General features: G+C 43.7%; 1 protein-coding gene across 9 annotated transcripts in view; it reads left to right on the top strand.

Moving 5' to 3' along the window:
* The window catches only part of DNAH9 (dynein axonemal heavy chain 9), a 468,295-nt gene that overhangs the window by 399,075 nt on the left and 46,406 nt on the right, over window positions 1-22,814 (top strand). For all 9 annotated transcript variants that reach the window (XM_049859546.1, XM_049859547.1, XM_049859545.1 and 6 more), the window contains 5 exons: window positions 603-830; window positions 3,861-4,052; window positions 5,728-5,919; window positions 12,770-12,940; window positions 20,541-20,723. In XM_049859546.1, coding sequence (XP_049715503.1) covers window positions 603-830; window positions 3,861-4,052; window positions 5,728-5,919; window positions 12,770-12,940; window positions 20,541-20,723 — 966 coding nt within the window. The remainder of the gene's footprint in view (window positions 1-602; window positions 831-3,860; window positions 4,053-5,727; window positions 5,920-12,769; window positions 12,941-20,540; window positions 20,724-22,814) is intronic.

Genomic DNA, 22,814 nt, shown 5'->3' with positions numbered 1-22,814 from the left:
TTCAAATTTTGATGTGCATATGAATCTCTGGAGTATCTTATTAAAATGTGCTGATTCTGTAAGTCAGGAGGCTAAGAGTCTGCATTCCTAACCAGCTCCCGGGTAATGCTAACATTGCTGGTTCCTGGGCTCCATTTTTAAGCATCAAGGGTTCAATAATCAAGGTGTCAAGTAATGAGCTTCTGGATTTGGACTGTAACTGTGTTAGAGCTTTGGTTCTCAAAGAGTTTTCCCCGACCAGCAGTATCAGTATCATCTGGGAACTTATTAGAAATGCAAATTATCAGGCCCCACCTGCTCATCTGAAATCCTGGTCTGTGGCCAGCAATCTACATTTGAATAAACCCTCTCGGTGATTCTCATGCATAGTCAAGCTTGAGAACTCTGTGCTAGAGAGCATTAAGACATCAAGGAACAGGGTTAAAATGTAGGATACTAGGGAGGTTCCCATTACTGGGAATCCCAAGACTCATCTTACAATGTGACTTATTTGAAGCCAAGACCAGTTCCCTCCTTAGCTGCCTTCCTAATAACTGTCTATGGCAAATAGAATTAAGCAGATACCTGTATTGGGGATGGGGGTGACCCTTCCTTCCCACTAGAACATCCACCTGGTGGCCAGGTGGCTCAGCACCCTGGAGAAGAAGCTGGAGGAGCACAGTGAGAACAGCCACCCAGAGTTCAGGGTCTTCATCAGCGCAGAGCCTGCGCCCTCCGCTGAGGGCCACATCATCCCCCAGGGCATCCTGGAGAGCTCCATTAAGATCACCAACGAGCCTCCCACCGGCATGCACGCCAACCTGCACAAGGCCCTGGACAACTTCACTCAGGTACTGCCCTGGGAGGGAGGGAAGGAGGCCACTCACCTCATAAAGAGCTGATTCAAACTGGGTGGGAGAAGAATATGCAGCTAGGGTGGGGGTGGGGTGCTGGCTGGAGCAATGCACAATGTGGACAAAACATGTTCCCTTTGAGACTGATCTCCACCAAGTGCCCACTCCGTACAACTCAGGTCTCCATCCTCCCTACCTTGTCCGCACAAAGATGTGAGAAACCACACTTGCCCAGTCTCTTCCTTTTTCCGCCCTCCTTTTTTTCCCAACTCAGCTCCAAATCCACACATCCTCTGTGACGGGAGAATTGAGGAGCATTACTAGGAGATTCAGGACCTTTTAGCTTTTAATTTTTATTAAGAAATATCCTGCCCTTGGCAACATGAGGCAGAAGGGATGTTACTCTCTTGTCCAGGGGCATTTTCTTTTCTTTCTTTTTTTCTAAATCAGTCTTGAATAAACTCTTAGGTGCTCTACACCAGAGTTCCAAACTTTTAAATTATCTAGTTTTCATTCTACACAGGGGAAAACATACATTCTTAACTTTTCATCTACAGCCTTCTTTAGAGGAAGCTGTAGCTGGGTCCAAGCAAAGGCACTAGGGTAGTAGTCTAGCACAAACTATCTGCAACACGCAGGGACCTTCCCTTAAAGGTATCGGAATGCAATTAGTTCTAGCTGAAAGGTCCATCAGTAGATCATCCTCATCTCTGCCTTGAGGGACCTGGCCAGAGCCAGGGAAGAGGGCAGCGGATGGCTCACGTTAGACCTCCTGGTAGTGAATGTTAGACCTCAGTAGGGTTATGATCATCCATAGTCACACCTGGCTTCATCTCCTCAGCCTCCCCATGGGTTCTTGTTCTTGGGCTCAACTCCCTGCAAGCCTGATGTCCACCCATGATTATCCTCTTTTGTTCTTTCTTTTAGATTCCCAGGCAACTGGGAAATACATCCTAAGAGATGCTGGCTTTTCCTGGTTATTCTGTCCCCATCACAGTTGAGTTTTTTGTTGTGTTGTGTTGTGTTGTGTTGTGTGGGTTTTTGTTGTTGTCATTTATGGCCATCTTCCATAAGTCTTCTGAGAAAGGATAGACTTCAGAGAGTATTCATTGTTTACAAGAATTTTAAATGCCCCCTTCTGTTTTTATAAGTGTCTTGGAACGGAGAGCAGTATAACACCCTTTTTTTATTCACACTGTTCCATAGCTCTAGCTTTACCATTTAACAGCCAAATAGCAGAACTGAGCTCTTTTCATCCCTCCTTCTCTGACATCTGGGCTCTTTGGGGATGATTATTTTATTCTGACTTTTATTTGAGTGTGCCACCGTCAGCCATTTCCAGCAGTTTAATGTGTGATTTCTTGGGTTTGTGCTTAGAGGCATTTTTCAGCAGGACCCAATTTCTTCAAATGTGTAAGAAGTAACAAATGAAGCTGTCTACATGGTCTATAGAGAATGGCTTTACCCAAAAAGCAGTTATTAAATCTTACTCGCACGAGGCAATGACCTTGTCTACTGTGCCACCTCCGACCTCTGGAATCTGTGCCTTTGTGGCAAACATGGTACCCCGTGAAGGCTCTGCAGTGGCCCCTACATATCCGGAGAGATAATGGGGACAGTGTCATGGGTTCTCTATCGAAAACCACACCTACTAGGTGCTTAATCTGTCCTGTCTCACTAATCCCTCTGTCCATGTGGGCAAAGTCTAGGGACCAATTCCTACAAGGAAAACTGGGACTGTGCCCAATCCACGTTGTGTGGGCTTTGAAAGTGTTCCAGCTGCAATATCTTCTCTTTCCTGAATAGAGAGGGTCTCACCCAGAGGAAATAAAATGATATTAAAAAAAAAAAAAAACCTTAATTTCATTATGTATCTTTTTTTATTTAAGTCTATTTTATTGATCAATTTCTTATTAAAGTAATTCATATTTTCCCATTCTGGTCAGTGGAAGCTTCTTTCATCCCTCTTCATAGGACTCTGAAAGTCATTGAGAGCTTCTTTATTGATTTTTTCTTAATTGTGGTAAATATGTGTGTAACAAAACACTTGCCGTTTCAACATTCTTCACGTGTACAAATTCAGTGACGTCAATCACGTTCCTCATGTTGTTTAACCGTCACCATTATTTGTTCCTAAATTTTCCCATCACCCTTAATTGCTCAGTGTCCTTAAGCAGTAAGTCCCCCTCTTCCCTCCCTCCTGCCCACCCCTGGCAACTGGTAATGAGCTTTGGTCCCAAAGAACACAGGTGTTCCTGTCCTACCAGGCCTTCAAAATGCAGGCTTTCGCCCTCTCCACCGCTACCACCATCCCCCTTAAAACTGCCTTCCTGCTTCTCCTTTCCACTGTCCCTTTCTTCATCCCCTCTCCATGAGACACATCTTTCCGCCCTTCTGCATCCATTGTCCCTGGTGCTCTGGTTTGCTCGGTCTCACCCTCCAGGCACCCCTGCTTGGTTTCTGTGCAGCTGTTGGGGTGGTGGGGGGCAGAGCACCACTCTGCTGCTTGTGTGCTGCTTTCCATCCTCTCGCCCATTTCAGCATCTCCCCCAGCAGAGAAGCTGGGGGTCCTTAGCCACATAGGCAGTAATTACACCTACTGAGAGCCTTGCTGGGCAAGAAAATCATGCAGGAGGTAAAAAAATTCAAGATGATACTGTGGGAGTCCCCACCCACACGCCAGTGCAAAGTCGTATTAATATGATAACCCACTCCCATGGCTCACCACCCTGTTTTCCATAGGCTGTGCTTGACAACTTCATTAACATGTCCACATGTGCAAACTGCAGCAGTAAACCAAACCTGAACCCAAAGTCTAAACTAAAATCCGACCCCCCTACAAGTTCTCCTCAAGCCCTGACCCCCTGCCTAGCTACACGTAGCCTGTAATCTCAGTGTAGCTCAAACCTTAACTAGGATATACAGCAACTTTTTATCCAACACAAGCCCCATTGGTAACCCACACCCCAGCCTGCCCTGGGTGCCTGAATCTGGGTGCCAACACTGGAAGCTATGGTTTCCTTTCAGGACACTCTGGAGATGTCTTCCCGGGAGACGGAGTTCAAGAGCATCCTCTTTGCTCTTTGTTACTTTCATGCGGTGGTGGCAGAAAGACGAAAGTTCGGGCCCCAGGGATGGAACCGCTCTTACCCCTTTAACACCGGGGACCTCACCATCTCTGTGAATGTGCTCTACAACTTCCTGGAGGCCAATGCCAAGGTAAAGGAAGTGGGTGTCCAGGGCCCACCCAGTGCGGGTGTGGGCGCCCTTCTGAAAGGGGAACCTTTCAGAAGGATGATGCTGAAGAAGGGGAGTGAACACTGGGGGAAGGTCTACACCCTACACAGTGGAACTGGGGAAATTAACCAAGTGGCCAGTCCCAGGACCAGCCAGTACCATGGTGAGGTTAGAGCCAAGGAAGCCTACAAAATCAAACAATGCTTCACGCCCTAAAGGTCACGTGGGAGTTTGTTCCAGGGCCCACTAGACCACTGCCATATACCTGCTGCATTGTAGGTGTCCTGCGGATTGGCAGGAAGAGACCCCACACTCATGGGATGGAAGTTCCCAATGTAATTAGCCAAGGAAGCAGAACTCACCCAGGACCTGGGGCTCACAGCTCCTCACATAGATATGGCTTTGCCAGCGCTGAAGAAGAAGATACATTCCTCCTACCTCCTGTCTCTTTTTTTCTCTGCCCGGTATTTCCATTCAAAAAAAAACTTACAGTAATGATAACTCTTCCATTTAAAGGAATGTTTACACTATCAAGGGTCTTCTAGTTCATGGGCCAACTATAGCACCTGCAAGGCCACACCCTTTTTCTAGTGGGAAAAATTAATCAGTCCCAGGTGCCCTGAGCAATTCCTTTGCCTCCAGTTCCAGGGTTCTGGAAGGCCCACCTCCCATAACAGCATTCCTTCATTGGCTGTACTGCCACAAGGCTTTTCCCAAGGGGCTTGCCTTTGAACTTTGCATCCTGTATGTCATTTCTCTGAACTTTCAAAAGGAACAAATAATTAATCTGCTAAACAAATGGCAGAAGATTAGAAAAGTACTCTGGTCCTTATTTTCCTCCATTTGACATTCACTGATTTAAAGGCATAATAGGCCTGCCTTCGTTGTCACAGTTGGTGACTGTCTTAGTCATCTAGTGCTGCTATAACAAAAATACCACAAGTGTATGGCTTTAACGAAGAGAAATTTATTCTCTCACATTTTAGGAGGCTAGAAGTCTGAATTCAGGGTGCCAGTTCCAGGGGAATGCTTTCTCTCTGTCAGCTCTGGGGGCAGGTCCTTGTCATCAATCTTCCTCTGGTCGAAGAGCTTCTCAGAGCAGGGACCGAGGTCCAAAGGATGCACTATTCTCCTGGCTCTTTTTTCTTGGTGGTATGAGGTCCCCCTGTCTCTCTGCTTGCTTCTCTCTTTTATATCTCAAAAGAGATTGATTTAAGACAAAACCTAACCTTGTAGATTGAGTTCTGCCTCATTAACATAGCTGCCTGTAATCCTGCCTCATTAACATCATAGAGGTAGATTTACAACAAATAGGAAAATCACATCAGATTACAAAATGGTGGACAATCACATAATTCTGGGAATCAGGACCTAGCCAAGTTGACACATATTTGGGGGGGGACACAATTTAATCCATAACAGTGACCCTGTAAATGGGGTTGGCCCCTTACCTCTCATCACTGTCTGATGTATTTCTTTAAGTATTTAGTGAGCTCCCCGCATAGGCCTGACTCTGCTGGACACTAGGGGGTCTGCAGATGAATAGGACATTGTTCCCAATCTCAAGAAGCAGCCCATCTTGTGGCTTGTGCTTTCCCCACACATCAGGGCAGCCCTAGTGCCTGTGTGCAGGTCTTTCCTTTCCCCTGTCTTTCAGGTCCCCTATGATGACTTGCGCTACCTCTTCGGTGAGATCATGTACGGAGGCCATATCACCGATGACTGGGACAGGAGACTCTGCAGAACCTACCTGGAGGAATACATTAAACCAAAAATGTTAGAAGGAGAACTGTCCCTGGCCCCAGGGTTCCCACTGCCAGGCAACATGGACTACAATGGTTATCATCAGGTAGGCTTTGCTCCTTCCCTCATGATGGCATGATGGTGCCCCCACAGGACCTAGCTATTCCTTCAGTGTTTCTCTGTACCACTGGGGAAGCCAATGCTGGACTACAGAAGCTCATGTTGGACAGAGGATGCTCATGCTGGGCAGGGGGCGCTCATGCTGGACTGGAGACACTCATGCTGGACTGGAGACACTCATGCTGGACTGGGAGTGCTCATGCTGGACTAGGACACTTATGCTGGAAAGGGGACACTCATGCTGGACTGGAGACACTGATGCTGGGCTGGGGGTACTCATGCTGGACTAGGGACACTCATGCTGGACAGAGGATGCTTATGTCCTGGGCAGGAGATACTCATACTGGGCTGGGACACTCATGCTGGACTGAGGATGCTCATGCTGGGCTGGGAACACTCAGGCTGGGCTGGGGACACTCATGTTGGGCCAGGGACACTCCTGCTGGATTGGGGATGCTCATGCTGGGCTGGGGACACTCATGCTGGACAGGGGACCCTCATGCTGGGTTTATTCAGGAAACTTCTTTGCTTTTGGTTTAGTCCAGTTGTGCTGACCTCTTCTGTATTGTGTGTTATCTTTTCCTTCACCTAAAATAGTTCTTATCTACTATCTAAGTAGTGAATACCCCTCTTCCTCCCTCCCTCCCCACTCTCATAGCCATCAAAGAATATTTTCTTCTCTGTTTAAACTATTTTTCAAAGTCTTATAATAGTGGTCTCGTACAATATTTATCCTTTTGCAACTGACTAATTTCACTCAGCATAATACCTTGCAGATTCCTCCATGTTATGAAAATGTTTCACAGATTCATCACTGTTCTTTACTGATGCATAGTATTCCATTGTGTGATATACCATAATTTATCCATCCATCCATTGATGGGCACCTTGGTTGCTTCCACCTTTTTGCTATTGTAAGCAATGCTGCAGTGAACATGGGTGTGCATGTATCTGTTCGTGTAAAGGTTCTTATTTCTCTAGGATATATTCCAAGGAGTGGGATTGCTGGACTGTATGGTAGTTCTATTTCTAGCTTTTTAAGGAAGCCCCAAATCGATTTCCAAAGTGGTTGTACCATTTTACATTCACACCAGCAGCATATAAGTGTTCCAGTCTCTCCAACATTTATTATTTTGTGTTTTTTGGGTTAATGCCAACCTTCTTGGAGTAAGATGGAATCTCATTATTGTTTTGATTTACATTTCTCTAATGGCTAATGATTCTGAGCGTTTCCTCATGTGTCTGTTAGCTACCTGCATATCTCCTTTAGTGAAATGCCTGTTCATATCCTTTGCCCATTTTTTAATTGGGTTATTTGTCTTTTTGTTGTTGAGTTTTTGCAGTAACATGTAGATTTTAAAGATCAGCCGCTGATCAGAGATGTCATAGCTAAAAACCTTTTCCCAATCCGTAGGTAATCTTTTTACTTTTTTCGTGAAGTCTTTGGATGAGCATAGGTGTTTGATTTTTAGGAGCTCCTAGTTTCTCTTCTGCACTGTTAGTAATTTTTGTATATTGTTTATGACATGTATTAGGGCGCCTAGCATTGTCCCTATTTTTTCTTCCATGATCTTTATCATTTTGGATTTTATATTTAGGTCTTTGATCCATTTTGAGTTTGTTTTTCTGCATGGTGTGAGGTATGGGTCTTGTTTCAATTTTTTGCAGATGGATGTCCAGTTATGCCACCACCATGTAAAAGACACTGTCTTTTCCCCATTTAACTGACTTTGGGCCTTTGTCAAATATCAGCTGCTCATATGTGAATGGATTTCTGTCTGGATTCTCAATTCTATTCCACTGGTCTGTGTATCTGTTTTTGTACCAGTACCAGGCAGTTTTGACTACTGTAGCAGTATAATAGGTTCTAAAATCAGGTTGTGTGAGGCCTCCCACTTTGTTCTTCTTTTTCGGAATTGCTTTACTTATCCAGAGCCTCATTCCCTTCCATATGAAGTTGGTAATTTGTTTCTCCATCTCATTAAAAAAAGTCATTGGATTTTGGATCAGAATTGCATTGTATCTAGATTGCTTTTGGTAGAATAGACATTTTTACAATGTTAAGTCTTCCTATCCATGAGCAAGGTATGCTTTTCCACTTATGTAGGTCTCTTTTCGTTTCTTGCAGCAGTGTCTTGTAGTTTTCTTTGTATAGATCTTTTACATCTCTGTTAAGATTTATTCCTAGGTATTTTATCTTCTTGGGGACTACTGTAAATGGTATTGATTTGGTGATTTCCTCTTCAATGTTCTTTTTGTTGGTGTAGAGGAATCCAACTGATTTTTGTATGTTTATCTTGTATCCTGGTACTCTGCTGAACTCTTCTATTAGTTTCACTAGTTTTCTTGAGGATCCTTTAGGGTTTTCTGTGTATAAGATCATGCCATCTGCAGATAGAGATACTTTTACTTCTTCCTTACCAATCTGGATGCCCTTTATTTCTTTTTCTAGCCTAATTGCTCTGGCTAGGACCTTCAGCACAATGTTGAATAAGAGTGGTGATAAAGGGCATCCTTGTCTGGTTCCTGATCTCAAGGGGAAGGCTTTCAGACTCTCTCCATTTAGGATGATGTTGGCTGTTGGCTTTGTATAAATACCCTTTATTATGTTGAGGAATTTTCCTTTTATTACTAGTTTGCTGAGAGTTTTTAATCATGAATTGATGTTGAACTTTATCCAATGCCTCTTCTGTATCAATTGATATGGTCATGTGGTTCTTTTGCTTTATTTATATGATGGATTATATATTTTTTTTTTATGTTGAACCATCCCCACATACCTGGTGTGAATCCCACTTGGTCATGGTAAATTATTTTTTTGATATGTTGTTGAATTCTATTGAGGATTTTTGCATCTAAGTTCTTGAGGGTTATAGGTCTGTAATTTTCTTTTTTTGTGGTGTCTTTACCTGGCTTTGGAATCAGAAATACGCTGGCTTCATAGAATGAGTTTGGGAGTATTCCATCCTTTTCTGTGCTATGAAATACCTTTAGTAGTTGTGGTGTTAACTCTTCTCTGAAACCTTGGTGGAACTCTGCAGTGAAGCCATCTGAGCCAGGACTTTTTTTTTCTTGGTAGTTTTTAAATTACCTTTTCAGTCTCTTCTTTTGTTATGGGTCTATTTAGTTGTTCTACCTCGGTTTGTGTTATTTTAGGTAGGTAGTGTGTTTCTAGAAATTCATCCATTTCTTTTAGGTTTTCAAATTTGTTGGAGTACAATTTTTCGTAGTAATCCAATATGATATGATATGATTCTTTCAGTTTCGTCTTCTGTTTTTCTTTTGTCAGTTTGGCCAATGGTTTATTAATTTTTTCAAAGAACCAGCTTTTGATCTTGTTAACTCTTTTGGTTGTTTTTCTGTTCTCTATTTCATTTAATTCTGCTCTAAATTTTATTATTTGCTGCCTTCTGGTGCCTGAGGATTTCTTTGTTGCTGTCTTTCTATTTGTTCAAGTTGTAGGGATAATTCTTTGATTTTACCCCTTTCTTCTTTTTTATGTGTGTATATATTTATATATAAATTGACCTCTGAGCACTGCTTTACCTGTGTCCCAAAGGTTCTGATAGAAAGTATTTTCATTCTCATTGGATTCTATGAATCTCTTTATTCCATTCTTAGTGTCTTCTATAACCCAGTCATTTTTGAGCAGGGTATTGTTCAGTTTTGAAGTGTTTGATTTCTTTTCCCTGCTTTTTCTGTTACTGATTTCCACTTTTATGGCCTCATGGTCAGAGAAGATGCTTTGTAATATATTGATGTTTTGGATTCTGCTAAGGCTTGCTTTATGACCTAATATGTGGTTTATTCTAGAGAATGTTCTATGTGTGCTAGAAAAGAAAGTATACTTGGCTGCTGTTGGGTGGAGTGTTCTGTATATGTCTATGAGGTCAAGTTGGTTGATTGTGGCATTTAGATCTTCCATGTCTTTATTGAGCTTCTTTCTGCATGTTCTGTCCTTCACTGAAAGTGGTGTGTTGAAGTCTCCTAGTATAATTGTGGAGCTGTCTATCTCACTTTTCAATGCTGTTAGAGTTTGTTTTATGTATCCTGCAGCCCTGTCATTGGGTGTATAAATATTTAATATGGTTATATCCTCCTGGTATATTGTCCCTTTAATCATTATATAGTGTCCTTCCTTATCCTTTGTGGTGGATTTAACTTGAAAGCCTATTTTGTCAGAAATGGATATTGCCGCCGCTGCTCTTTTTTTGATTATTGTTTGCTTAATACGTTTTTTTCCATCCTTTGAGTTTTAGTTTGTTTGTGTCTCTAAGTCTAAGGTGTGTCTCTTGTAGGCAGCATATAGACGGATTGTGTTTTTTCCCCCCATTCAGCTACTCTCTGTCTCTTTATTGGTGCATTTAGTTCATTTACATTCAGTGTAATTATGGATAGGTCTGAGTTTAGTGATGTCATTTTGATGTCATTTTTTTTTTTTTTTGCGTGTTGTTGACAGTTTGTTTTTCCCACTTAATTTTTGTTCTGAGTAGTTTATCTTTATATATTGTTTTTTCCTCTTATTCATTGTTGTTGATTTTGTTTCTGCTGAGTCTCTATTTTTTTCTTGTATTTTATTTTGATGAGTAGGATTGTTAGTCTCCTTTGTGGTTTCCTTAATATTTACCCTTATTTTTCAAAGTTTAAACCTAACTTTTATTTCTTTATATCACCTTGTCTTCCTCTCCATATGCAAGATCTATGACTTTACTTTTTAACTATGTGTCCTAAAGGCCTTAAGAATTTACCCAATAAAAATTGTGCAAGAGCATCCCCTAGTGTCCATGGAACAATGCACAAGAGGCTGGAGTGGGTGATGAACATGTTCAGTGAAAAGAATCCTTAGGAAGGTCTGGTTCTTCATTTTGATGAACGGTTCTATAGAAGAATCCAAATCAAAGGGGGGAAATGCAGAATAGAATTTCAAATTCTCATAGACTCTAGACTTTCTGGACCCATGTAGGGTAGATGAACCCCTGAAACTATTGCCCTCAGATAATCTTTAAACGTTAAAGCAAAAATATCCCCTGGGGAAAAAAAAATCTTAAAACCAAACAATAGTTTAGCTTAACCAGTAAAAAAAAAAAAAAAAAAATCTGCCTTGAGCATTACACTCTTTTAAGAACTATCTATATGAGATCAAAGAGACAACAGCAACTCAAAAGATTAGATAGGAACTTTAGGGGGGCAATGAGTTTATGTTAATGAGGGAGGAACAACTCAGAAAAGGAGGTGAGAATAGATGCACAACTCAAAGAATGTAATCAATGTCATTGAATTGTACATGTTGAAACAGTTAAATTGGTGTATGTTTTGCTATGTATATCCTCAACAACAGCAAAATAAAATCTAAAAAAGTCTGGTTAACTTTTGCAGCAATAACGTGGTTTGCACATCTCCAAATGACTGATGTAGTTAGATTTTCCTTTTCTTCATTTCTCTCTTTAATTTGTCAGTTAATAAGTGGTTATTGGGCACCTACCAAAGATCCAGAAGTGTGCTGAGTGCTGGAGAAAGTATAAAAATAAGAAAACAATGCAAATTTGCTTTTAAGGAATTAACAGTCTTTTATTTAGACTAGAAGTCACTAACACCAAGAAATTATCAAAATCAAGCTAGGTGCTAAACTCGAGGGATACTTTCTCAGTGTTTAAGAGAAAAAATTGTGAAGGCGTTCTGAGAACATTCAGAGAAAAAAGTGAGCCTTGAAAGCTGGGAGGAGGTGTGAGAGATGGCCAACTGTGGCCACTATAACTGACCAGAAAGATGTGTTGTTTTGGTGACTGACCAAACAGTTGCCATCAAGTCAATTCCGACTCATGGCGACCCATGTATATCATAGTAGAACTGTGCTCCATGTGGCTTTCAGTGGCTGATTTCTGAGAAGTAGATCTCCAGGCCTTTCTTCCAAGCAGCCCCTGGGTGGACTTGAACCTCCAACCTTTGGGTTAGCAGCCGATCGTTAACTATTTTCATCACCCAGGCCCTCCTGTTTGGTTGACACGCTGCTTTAAAATTTTTTAATTCACATACCTTTAGCCAGGGGTACAGATGCTCCAGTTCATGGCAACACTCGCCACATCCTACAGCCCGATTCACACATTTATTTTGTGTGCATGGTCCCATGTACACATTCAGGTTGTCATCCCTGATTTAGATAAACAGTGGGGAGAGAAAGGAATTTAAGGGAGAGAGGGCTGGAAGCGTAGAAGAGCTTGAGTACAAATAGCAGGAAAGGATTAATATTGATGGAGGACCATGAGACGTGGTCCTTTTGTCTGCAGGAGCAGGAATCTATCAGAGAGCAGGAGGAGGGGGTGGGACTGGAGATGGATAACAGGCAGTTATCTGAGCCTCCTGAAAAAGAAAATGACATGATGAATGTGGTAGTTCTGCAAAACTGGTCGGCCATACAAAAACAGGTGACGTCAAGGAAAGGCTGGAGAAAAGGTGCACTGATACGTGGGCAGCACCCTGAAGTCTACGCCCCGGGTGGGCAAACAGTTAAGGTGTATGGCTCCTAACAGAAAGGTTGGCAGTTTGAATCCACCCAGAGGCACCCTGGAAGAAAGGCCTGGTGATCTACTTCCAAAGACTCATCCATTAAAAACCCTATGGAACACAGTTCTCGGACACACGTGGGGTTGCCATGAGTTGGAGCTGGCCCAACAGCAGCTAGTGTGCTGAAGTTACTTTAGGTTGGTCCACCTGGAGGACCAAAGGAGTACTAGTGCTGAGGCCTGGTCCGGCCGCTGACCGCCCTTCAAGGAGGAGAAGTGGGGGAGACGGGAACTATGCCTCGATTCTTTCCAAGTTCCTCTTCCCTTGATTTTCAGTACATCGATGCCGAGCTGCCCCCAGAATCTCCCTATCTCTATGGCCTCCACCCGAACGCCGAGATTGGCTTCCTGACCCAGACCTCAGAGAATCTCTTCCGCACGGTGCTGGGGCTGCAGCCTCAGGACAGCCACGCTGGAGAAGGAGCAGGGGCCACGAGAGAAGAAAAGGTGCGTGGGGGCTGGTCCAGGGCCATTCTGGGAGCCCAGGGATGGTAGCTGGTGACCTTCTCGTCATGGCCCCTTTGCCACCTCTGCATGCCTTCCTCAGCACACAGTGGGTCCAGCCTGGAGGTGCTGCCCTTCCCCCAGGCAGGTCACCACACTAGCATCTGCTTTATGTCACAGCAAGTCCCTACCATTTGGGTTGTCACCTTGCTTTGCCGGTCCACCCAAAGTCAGCTTTTATTTAGTTATATGGGTTTGTCTGCCAAGGCAAAGAAAGGGCAGGGCTGGGCAACAGCTGGTTTGGGAACCTTAGCACTGACTCCATGACTCCAAAATCTGAGTAATGATGGGTGGGGAGCTGCTCCCAAACACCTGCACCTTCATTCTACCAACTAGATGTTTGTTTTGATCAGGCGTACTCCTCTTTAAAATGAAAATACCTTGTGTTTGTGCAATTGACTTTTAGTCGGAGTCTCTTAACACACAGCTAAGTGCTACGAAGCTCAGAACTTCTTGAAATTTCAGGAAGGTAGAGGTGACTTATGGAGCAGAAAGTCAGACAAGGGTGAGGTGTGGGTTTTAGGAAAGCCAGAAAGCAGTTTGAGACTCTGCTTCTGGTATGGGAGTAGCAGAGGCAGAAGAGGAGGGGGATACCAAAGTAAAACTTCTCAATTCAACTTCCAAGAGATTTACCTCCACACCCCGCCTCCACCCTCGCCCACAGTCCTGCATGGATTCCTTTCACTGGATTTCTTTGGGTTTACAAGGAAACATCCTTGGAAGACTAAGGGTTGGGAAGCCTGAGTGGTATATCAAATTTTAGCTGCAGTGATTGATTTTAGGAAACCAATCTAATACTAAAACAGTTGGACTTTTGTTTAAAGGTAGGGAACGCTGTCAGTAAAAGAGTAATTCTCAAATTTTAATATGGCAAAGAATGAGCTAGGGAGCTTGAATTCTGATGCTTAAGCACAAGAATTTGCACCTGAGTGATTTTGATGCGGGCGACCATACTTTGAGAAAGCTGCTGTAAATCACATTACTCGGCCTTTTTCACTATTTGATTTATAAGATATAATTTGAGAATATAGGGAGGAGAAAATTGTTATATTATCCAGAATCCAAACCACCCAGAATGAAAAGTGTTCCCAGCTCTAAAAATGAAAAAGGCTGGAACTATATAAATAATAGTCCCTGGGTGGTGCCAACAGTTAAACGCTCGACTACAGGCCACCGAAAGATTGGCAGTTTAAACCCACCCAGAGGTGCTTCTGAAGATGGGCCTGGCAATCTGCTTCTGAAAGGTCACAGCCTCGAAAACCCTAGGAGTGGTTTCACTCTGCACAGTTGGGGTCACCATGCGTCGGAATTGACTCAATGGTAACTGACAAAACCAAAAACCAAACCCACTGCCATTGAGTCAATTCCGACTCATAGCGACCCTATAGGACAGAGTAGAACTGCCTCCCCATAGAGTTTCCAGGGACAACCTACAAATAACAGACTTAGGATTCTCTAGGCAGGGTTCAAAGAATCTTCTAGTTCTTGTCATTTCCTTATCCCTTTCTCCAACTAACTCAAGAAATGTTGTGTATGTGTGTGAGAGAGAGAGATTCAGGAATGGTACTCACCGTGGTTCTTTGCCATGTGGGACACTTATTTTGTGGGACACCAGCAAGTGTACAGGTAATTAGATGTATGTCAAAGAGTGCAGTGTCCAGGTGCTCAGCCCTGACAGCCTGCTCCTCACATAGCTCACATGTTTTCATGAACCACGTTCCTTTGTATTCAAATAACAACTCAAAAGAGGGGCAAAGAGCCAAATCCTAGAGAGTATTCGTTAAGTTCAAATGACCCAGAGTTGCACACTCCCTGTACACTCACAAAATATTGGTACAAATTTACATCTCCCCATCTTTATGGAAGGGAAGCTGGGAAATTTAGTGTACACTGGGAAACCATGCACCCAGGAAAAAGAGAGGACAGTTGCCAGGGAGAAGACAACTAGGAGTCTGTCCCAAACTTCAACCCAAGCTTAGATTTTCTTTCTCAGGAAATTAGGGGCTCATGTGATGATCTGAGTCTGAACTGCTGCATGGCCCCAAATACCTCTTTTCAAAAGATGAATCTGTGATTAATCAGTGTGGCTACCTCTTCCTGGATTGTACAACCTTCCTGTCTTCCTTGGTGAGGAGGTAGTTGGCCTCCGCCATTTGCCCGTTAGTGCTGGCTTTCTTTAGTGTGGGACAGCTGACTAGTCATTCAGAGAGAAACTAAGCAGATTCTCTGACTCCTCATATTTCAAATGGTTCAAACATTTAAATGTAAAACATAAAAAGTACTGGAAGAAAACTTGAGTGGATGTTTTTATGATCTTACAAAAAGGAAGGCCTTATAAAACCTTTTCTTAAAAAAAGTCAGAATCTGTAAAGAAAAAGATTGACAAATTCAACTGCTTAAAATATTTTAAAATATCTGCAACAAACAAACAAAAAAACACCATGAACAAAGACAAACTAGGAGAACCTATTTGTAACACAGATACTGGGCAGTAGGTAGATTTTGCTAATATACAAAGAGTTCTTACACATGGAAAAGAGGAGGGAGAGAGGAGAGGGTGGGGAACACAAAAGAAATTCACATAATAAATACAAATGGCCAATAAAAATAGTAAAAGATTCTTAGCATCACTCATCACTAAATGAAATTAGTGAAATATTTTTCACCTAATGGTAAAGATTTTAAAGTGTGATAATATCCATTGGCAAGAGTGTAAGAAAGCAAGCACTCATCAATTGGTCTCAACCCACCTGGATCAAAGGAGAATGAAGAACACCAAGGTCACACGATAACTAAGAGCCCAAGAGACAGAAAGGGCCACATGAACCAGAGACCTACATCATCCTGAGACCAGAAGAACTAGTTGGTGCCCGGCCACAATCGAAGACTGCCCTGACAGGGAGCACAACAGAGAACCCCTGAGGGAGCAGGAGATCAGTGGGATGCAGACACCAAATTCTCACAAAAAGACCATACTTAATGGTCTGACTGAGACTAGAGGAATCCCGGCGGTCATGGTCCCCAAACCTTCTGTTGGCCCAGGACAGGAACCATTCCCGAAGACAACTCATCAGACATGAAAGGGACTGGACAGTGGGTAGGAGAGAGATGCTGATGAAGAGTGAGCTAATTATGTCAGGTGGACACTTGAGACTGTGTTGGCATCTCCTGTGTGGAGGGGGGATGGGAGGATAGAGAGAGTTGGAAGCTGGCAAAATTGTCACAAAAGGAGAGACTGGAAGGGCTGACTCCTTAGGGGGAGAGCAAGTGGGAGAACGGAGTAAGGTGTATATAAACTTATATGTGACAGTCTGACTTGATTTGTAAATGTTCACTTGAAGCTCAATAAAAGTTAAAAAAAAAAAAAAAACTTAAATGTTAGGACATGGATTAAACAGGTACCAAGACTAGAATGCTGTGCTAGTATTGTGGGGGAAAACAATTAAAAATAAAATAAATGGTGCCCAGCTACAACCGATGACTGCCCTGATAGGGAACAGAACAGAGAACCCCTGAGGGAGCAGGAGAGCAGTGGGATGAAGACCCCAAATTCTAGTAAAAAGACCAGACTTAATGGTCTAAGACTAGAAGGACTCCAGTGTTCATGGCCCCCAGACCTTCTGTTGGCCCAAGACAGGAACCATTCCCAAAGCCAAACTCTTCAGACAGGGATTGGACTGGGCAATGGAATAGAAAAAGATGCTGGTGAAGAGTGAGCTTCTTGGATCAAGTAGACACATGAGACTATGTTGGCATCTCCTGTCTGGAGGGGAGATGAGAAGGCAGAGGGGGTCAGAAGCTGGTGGAATGGACACGAAAAGAGAGAGTGGAGAGAAGGAGTGTGCTGTCTCATTAGAGGGAGAGCAATTAGGAGTATATAGCAAGGTGTATATAAATTTTTGTATGAGAGACTGGCTTCATTTTTAAACTGTCACTTAAAGCACAATAAAAATTAAAAAAAAAAAAAGAAAGCAAGCACTCTCATCTCTGTTGGTAGGGGTTTAAATTATAGGACAATTAAACAATAAAAAAAATAGCTACTAAAATTAAAAATGTTCATTTTTTACTCATAATTATATTTCTAGGAATCCAAACAATTGAAACACTCAAAAGTGCACAGATTGTGTATATTTATTTATTTATTGCAGGATTGTGTATAGTAGTAAAAAATGGTAAATAAACCAAATATCCATCAATAGGGGACTAACTCTACTGAGTATGTTAAACCCATAAGTACTAACAAAGGAATGTGTCTAAGATTTATTTTTTTAAAAAGTGAAAAAAAGCAAGCTGGGGAAGTTGTGTGTAGTATGACCCCACTAGTGATAAAAGAGGAAGAGAGAGAAAGGGAAAAAGAGAGAATGAAAAGAAAGAAGAAAGGAAGAGAGGGATTAAGTGAGGAAGAAAAGAAAAAAGGGAGAGAGAGAAAAAACAAAGAAAACTGGATGAGTGCATAGTGGATGGGTGGATGGGTAGATGATGGTTGGGTGGGTAGATGGATGGGTGGATGGACAGATGGGTGGATGGGCGGATGGACAGATGGGTGGATGAGTGGATGGATGGATGGATGGGTGGATGGACGGATGGGTGGATGGACGGATGGGTGGATGGACGGATGGGTGGATGGATGGATGGATAGATGGATGGATGGGTGGGTGGGTGGATGAGTGGGTGGATGGGTGGTTGTGTAGATGGATGGGTAGATGGATGGATGGGTGGGTGGATGGATGGATGGGTGGTGGATGGATGGTTGGGTGGATGGATGGGTGGCTGGATGGGTGGGTGGATGGATGAGTGGGTGGATGGATGGATGGGTGGATGGGTGGGTGGATGGATGAGTAGGTGGATGGATGGGTGGGTGGATGGATGGTTGGGTGGATGGATGGATGGATGGATGGATAGATCGATGGATGGGTGGACGGATGGATGGGTGGATGGATGGTTGGGTGGGTGGATGGGTGGATGGATGGATGGGTGGGTGGATGGATGGATGGGTGAATGACGGATGATGGATAGATAGAGTTGTGTACATTTGTGAACATCTGCAGGAACATAAACCAAAAAAATTCAAAGTTTTACTGTTTGTTTTCTTTTTCTCTCTGTGGAAAAGAGGCAAGATAGAGGGAACATTTTGCTTCTAATATTATACAAATCTATAATGTATAAAAAAAATTTTTTTTTTTTTATAATGTTTAGATTTTTTAAGGTAAGTATTTACTACTTTTCCAATAAGGGGGAAAGAAAAGCAGTGATCGCTTATGGGAATAAAGTGGACTGCATTCCTTGGAACCCACTCCTTCCATGTGAAGGGATCTTTGCGGTTCCCTGAGCCAAAAAAGGTGCTGTGTGTGTCTGTGAACCTGCTCCCTTCCCTAGCGGTCCTCCCCTCCTCAGGCCTGGTCAGTGACATAGCAGAGCTCTGCTTACCCACATTTGATGCATTTGAAACAAAGGCTCTAGGCTACCTTTTCATCCCTTTGTGAATCCCGTCCAAATGGCAACTCACTGATGTAGGGCTGTTTCTTCAGAATCAACTCCAAACACAGAGATGTGATATAATTTCAGTCATTTGTCTTCTACTGTAGCAGCCATTTTCAGGTACCATTAAAATTCCATTCCAGTTTTTGCTATGACAGCACCGCAGACCCATTTGTAACAGGGTGATGGGTTTTTACGTCCTTTTTTCTAGTATCAGCTCTTTTCCTGGAGAATGTATTATATGTTAACAATACAAGGTGAATATTAATAATCCTGTACATCTAGATAGCTTTCTAGCTTAAAGATGCTGCCACATTCATTAGTTCCTTTGATGTGATCTTCACGACCCTAAGAATTGGGGGAAAAGGGGCAGGTGGGAGAAGATGCTCTGGGGAATTTTGGGAGATGAGAAAATTGAGGCCTGAGTGACTTGTTTAATTCACAAGGTCAATACGTAACAGAACTGCATTAATTCAGGGTTCTTTGGCTGCACGCAACAGACAGCAATTTAGCTGAGCTAGGCAAGAAATGGGTTGCTATATCAAAGGAATCACCTAAGAAAGGACACAGACCACAATGGCTCTATGGTCCCAAGGGGTAAGAACAGTGAACAGTCCTTTTCAGGACTTCCATCCTATCAGTGGCTCCAACCACTTTCTGTTGTAGAGTCCCAGGCTTGAGATTCAAATATTAAAATGCCAAGAAAAAATATTCTTACGGTTCTTACCTGGGTGAGAGGAGAGCTGGGCACTGTGACTGACTATCCCACAGAACAAAATGGGGGAGGTAATTTCACAAACCGGTCGCCAATTGAGTCAAGTCAATTCCAACTCATGACAACCCCATGTGTGTCAGAGTAGAACTATGCTCCATAGGGTTTTCAATGGCTGATTTTTCAGAAGTAGATCACCAGACCTTTCCTCCAAGGTACCTCTGGGTGGAATAAAACTGCCAACATTTTGGTTAGCAGCCAAGCAATAAACCGTTTGGTGGTTCAGAGGTAGAAATGTCACCTTCCATATGAGAAAACTGGGTTTGATTCCCTGCCAATGCACCTCATGTGTGGCCACCACCCACCTTTCAGTGGAGGCTTGCATGTTGCTGTGATGATGAACAGATTTCAGCAATGCTTCCAGACTCAGAGACTAGGAAGAAAGGCCTAGAAATCTACTTCTGAAAACCAGCCAATGAAAACCCTGTTGATCAAAATGGTCCAATCCACAACTGATCATGGGGATGGCCCAGGACCAGGCAGTATTTATTTTGTTATGCATGTTATTGCACAACATTTTCACAAAAGGAGATAAGGAGCCTGTTACTAGAGCACTCACACTTGCTCACTTGCTCTGTCTCTCTACCTCCTTCCATCCCCCTCTTGTTCCACACTTGTTTCACTTTTCTTTCTCTGTGAAGACCTCCTGCGCTTACTCATTTACTCCAAAATGTCAGTCTCAGTCTCCAAATACTCGCAGAAAAGTAACCCAGTATCTTCTGCCTCAATTCCCTGGTCATTCTAGCTCCCCTAGTCTAGTTAGCTGACAATGTGTGTAGTAAAAGAGGCCAAGGGTTGGGGAGAAGGCTTCGTGATAGATGGGGACGCCTCTTCCAGAATCTAAGGATGGAAATCACTGTATAGCTTCCTGGAAACTCAGACCTGACTATATTTATTCATCAGTGCTGCTCATCACTTTAGCCTCACATGGTCCAAAGTGGCCACATCAGGCCCAAGTCTATACTATGCCTTCTGAGTTTGATTCCCACAGCTAACTGGGTCAGTCTCTGAGTTTTCAACTTCTAATTCCTGGAGAGACATCTGTATTTATCTTTTCAAACTGTTCAAGCAAGACTCAGGGAGTTTCCCATCCTACAGAGAGGCCATGCTGTGGTCAGTTCTCAGCTCCTGACCCAGCTGGCTTCAGTGATCAGACAGGAGGATAGACAGGTGATGTGGGTGGAGGAACAGCAGCTAAGAGGTGACTGTCATCTCTAGTGCCGTACTGCAAGGGAGTATAGTCTTCTGAAGAATTAGAGCCTTTTCTTAGTCCTGCGTTTCCTGTTGGGACAGGTCAAGGCCCTCCTGGAAGAAATATTGGAGCGGGTAACAGATGAGTTTAACATCCCAGAGCTAATGGCCAAAGTGGAGGAGCGCACCCCCTACATCGTGGTGGCCTTCCAGGAGTGTGAACGGATGAACATCCTCACCAGAGAGATCCAACGCTCCCTCAGGGAGCTGGACTTGGGCTTAAAGGTGGGTAAGGGCTTGGTGGGAGGGGCACGGCCAGAAGACACAGCTGGACCTACCTAAGGAAATAGGGGGACCTGGGAGTTAGAAAGCAGCTGTCTTACAGTAATCTGAGTGCCCAAGGAGCTGCATCCCTTAGAAACCAAATCTGGCTGGGCTTCAAGGAGCCTGAGACACAGGATTCTAGAAGCCTAAAGCTGGGAGTGAATGGGGAGGACTGAAGTCAGAATGGGCAAAGACTGACTGAGAAGGTTGGTCCAAGGATTTGAGATGCCCTGTAGACTGTACTCTGAGTGCCAAGCAAGAAAAAAGTTTTAATAACCTGGTATCTTTAAGGACATAGATAACATTGCTTTTGAGGGAAGCAGAGGTGTGTGCTGGTTAAAAGCACAGGTTTTACCACTTCTTCACTCTGTGATCCTAAAGTTACTTAAATCTCACCATGTCTCAGTTTCTTCACCTGTAAAATGAAGGCAATAATCCCACTTCATAGAGTTTTTGTAAAGATGACATAAATTGATTTACATAGAGTTTTTAGGACAATGCCTACATGGTAAAAACCTAAGACCTAACTTGCCATTGAGTCAATTCTGACTCATAGCGACCCTATAAGGCAGAGTAGAACTGCCCCATAGTGTTTCCAAGGAGTGCCTGGTGGATTTGAACCACAAACCTTTTGGTTAGCAGCCATAGCTCTTAACCACTATGCCACCTGCGTACATGGTAAGCACCCAAAAGTATTTTAAAAAAACCCAGTGCCATCAAGTCGATCCCGACCCATAGCGACCCCATAGGACAGGGTAAAACTGCCCACATAATTAGTGGGTATTATTATTATTATTGGAGCCCCTGGGTGGCGCAAACAGTTAATGTGTTTGGCTGCTAAAGGAAAAGGTTAGAGGTTCAAGTCCACCCAGAAGTGCCTCGGAAGAAGGGCCCAATGATCTAATTCTTAAAAATCTGCCACTGAAAACCCTATGAAGTGATTCTGGAAAGATAGCAGCATAAACAGACCATTGACCTGACCCTCCCCCACAAATACAACAAAGGAAATGGTGCTTGACTTTGTGGGACTCTGAATCAGAGAGCAGAGGAAAGCAGTGGGGCAACTGCAGACAGGCAAGATCCAATGAATCAAGAAGTCATGTTCAGGAGGAAAATTGTTCCTCCCACCATCCCTGCCCTCCCCACCCATGTGGGCTGCCAGCTGCTGTGAACTGGGGTAGTGGCACCAGGAAAAGAACTTGTTTCTGTAACCACCACACCCCCTGCCTGTACAAAGAAGCAGGACCCCAAGTTTCTGCTCTAAAATCAACAAGGCAGACCTCTCTGGGGATCTGCTTGGAGTGTGCCAGCACCTCCCCCACCAGGATACCATCAGCTGCAAGCCGACTGTGAATTGTTACAGACGGCTTCTGCAGCAGAGTCTGCTCTCATAGTCAGCACTCTACCTGACTCCCTGCACATGTCACAGCTCAGGCCTCTGAAACCAACAGTACAGACTTCCCTGGGGGTTAGTGTGGGTCTGTCTGCCCCCCTTTTGGTTAGCACCAAGGCCTGCTGACTAGGGCTGCTGTGTCCTAGGAAGCAGGCATCTCGAGTGGAGGCTACATACTATGGAGCAGGCTCTGATAGCAACAAGGCAGACCTCCCTGGGGGTCTTTTTGGAGTGTAACAGCCCCTCTCCCACCTAATAACTGTTGACTGCTGGACTGATACAAACTGCTACAGAAGGTTCCCTACAGTGGAGCTAGGAAGAGGGTCACCTAGTGAAGACTTCGCCCCCACCTTCAGCAATCACAGGGGCATTAGGGCTCCAAAACTGAGACAGATCTCTCAGAGGTCCTTCTGGGGAGTGCCAGCACCCCCCCAAAACAGAAGAAGTTGGCCTGTGCTTCCCCTGAATGCCAGATCAGATATAAGAAGCCTCAGGCAAAACTGGAGGGTAACACCACCCCCTAAGGGGGCTTGCCAGGTGTGAGTTTTTCAGCTGAAAAATGTGGTTGCAGAAACAGAGAAGGGAAAGGATTAGTAACCGGAGAAAGAGGACTGCACCCCCTGGTGGACAGATTGATTACTGTATAATATCGCGCCTGA

The sequence above is a fragment of the Elephas maximus genome, chromosome 19 (assembly GCF_024166365.1).
Source record: "Elephas maximus indicus isolate mEleMax1 chromosome 19, mEleMax1 primary haplotype, whole genome shotgun sequence".
NCBI classification, from domain to species: domain Eukaryota; kingdom Metazoa; phylum Chordata; class Mammalia; order Proboscidea; family Elephantidae; genus Elephas; species Elephas maximus.
The sequence above is the reverse complement of the archived record's forward strand: the minus strand, read 5'-3'. Positions and strand labels throughout refer to the sequence as shown.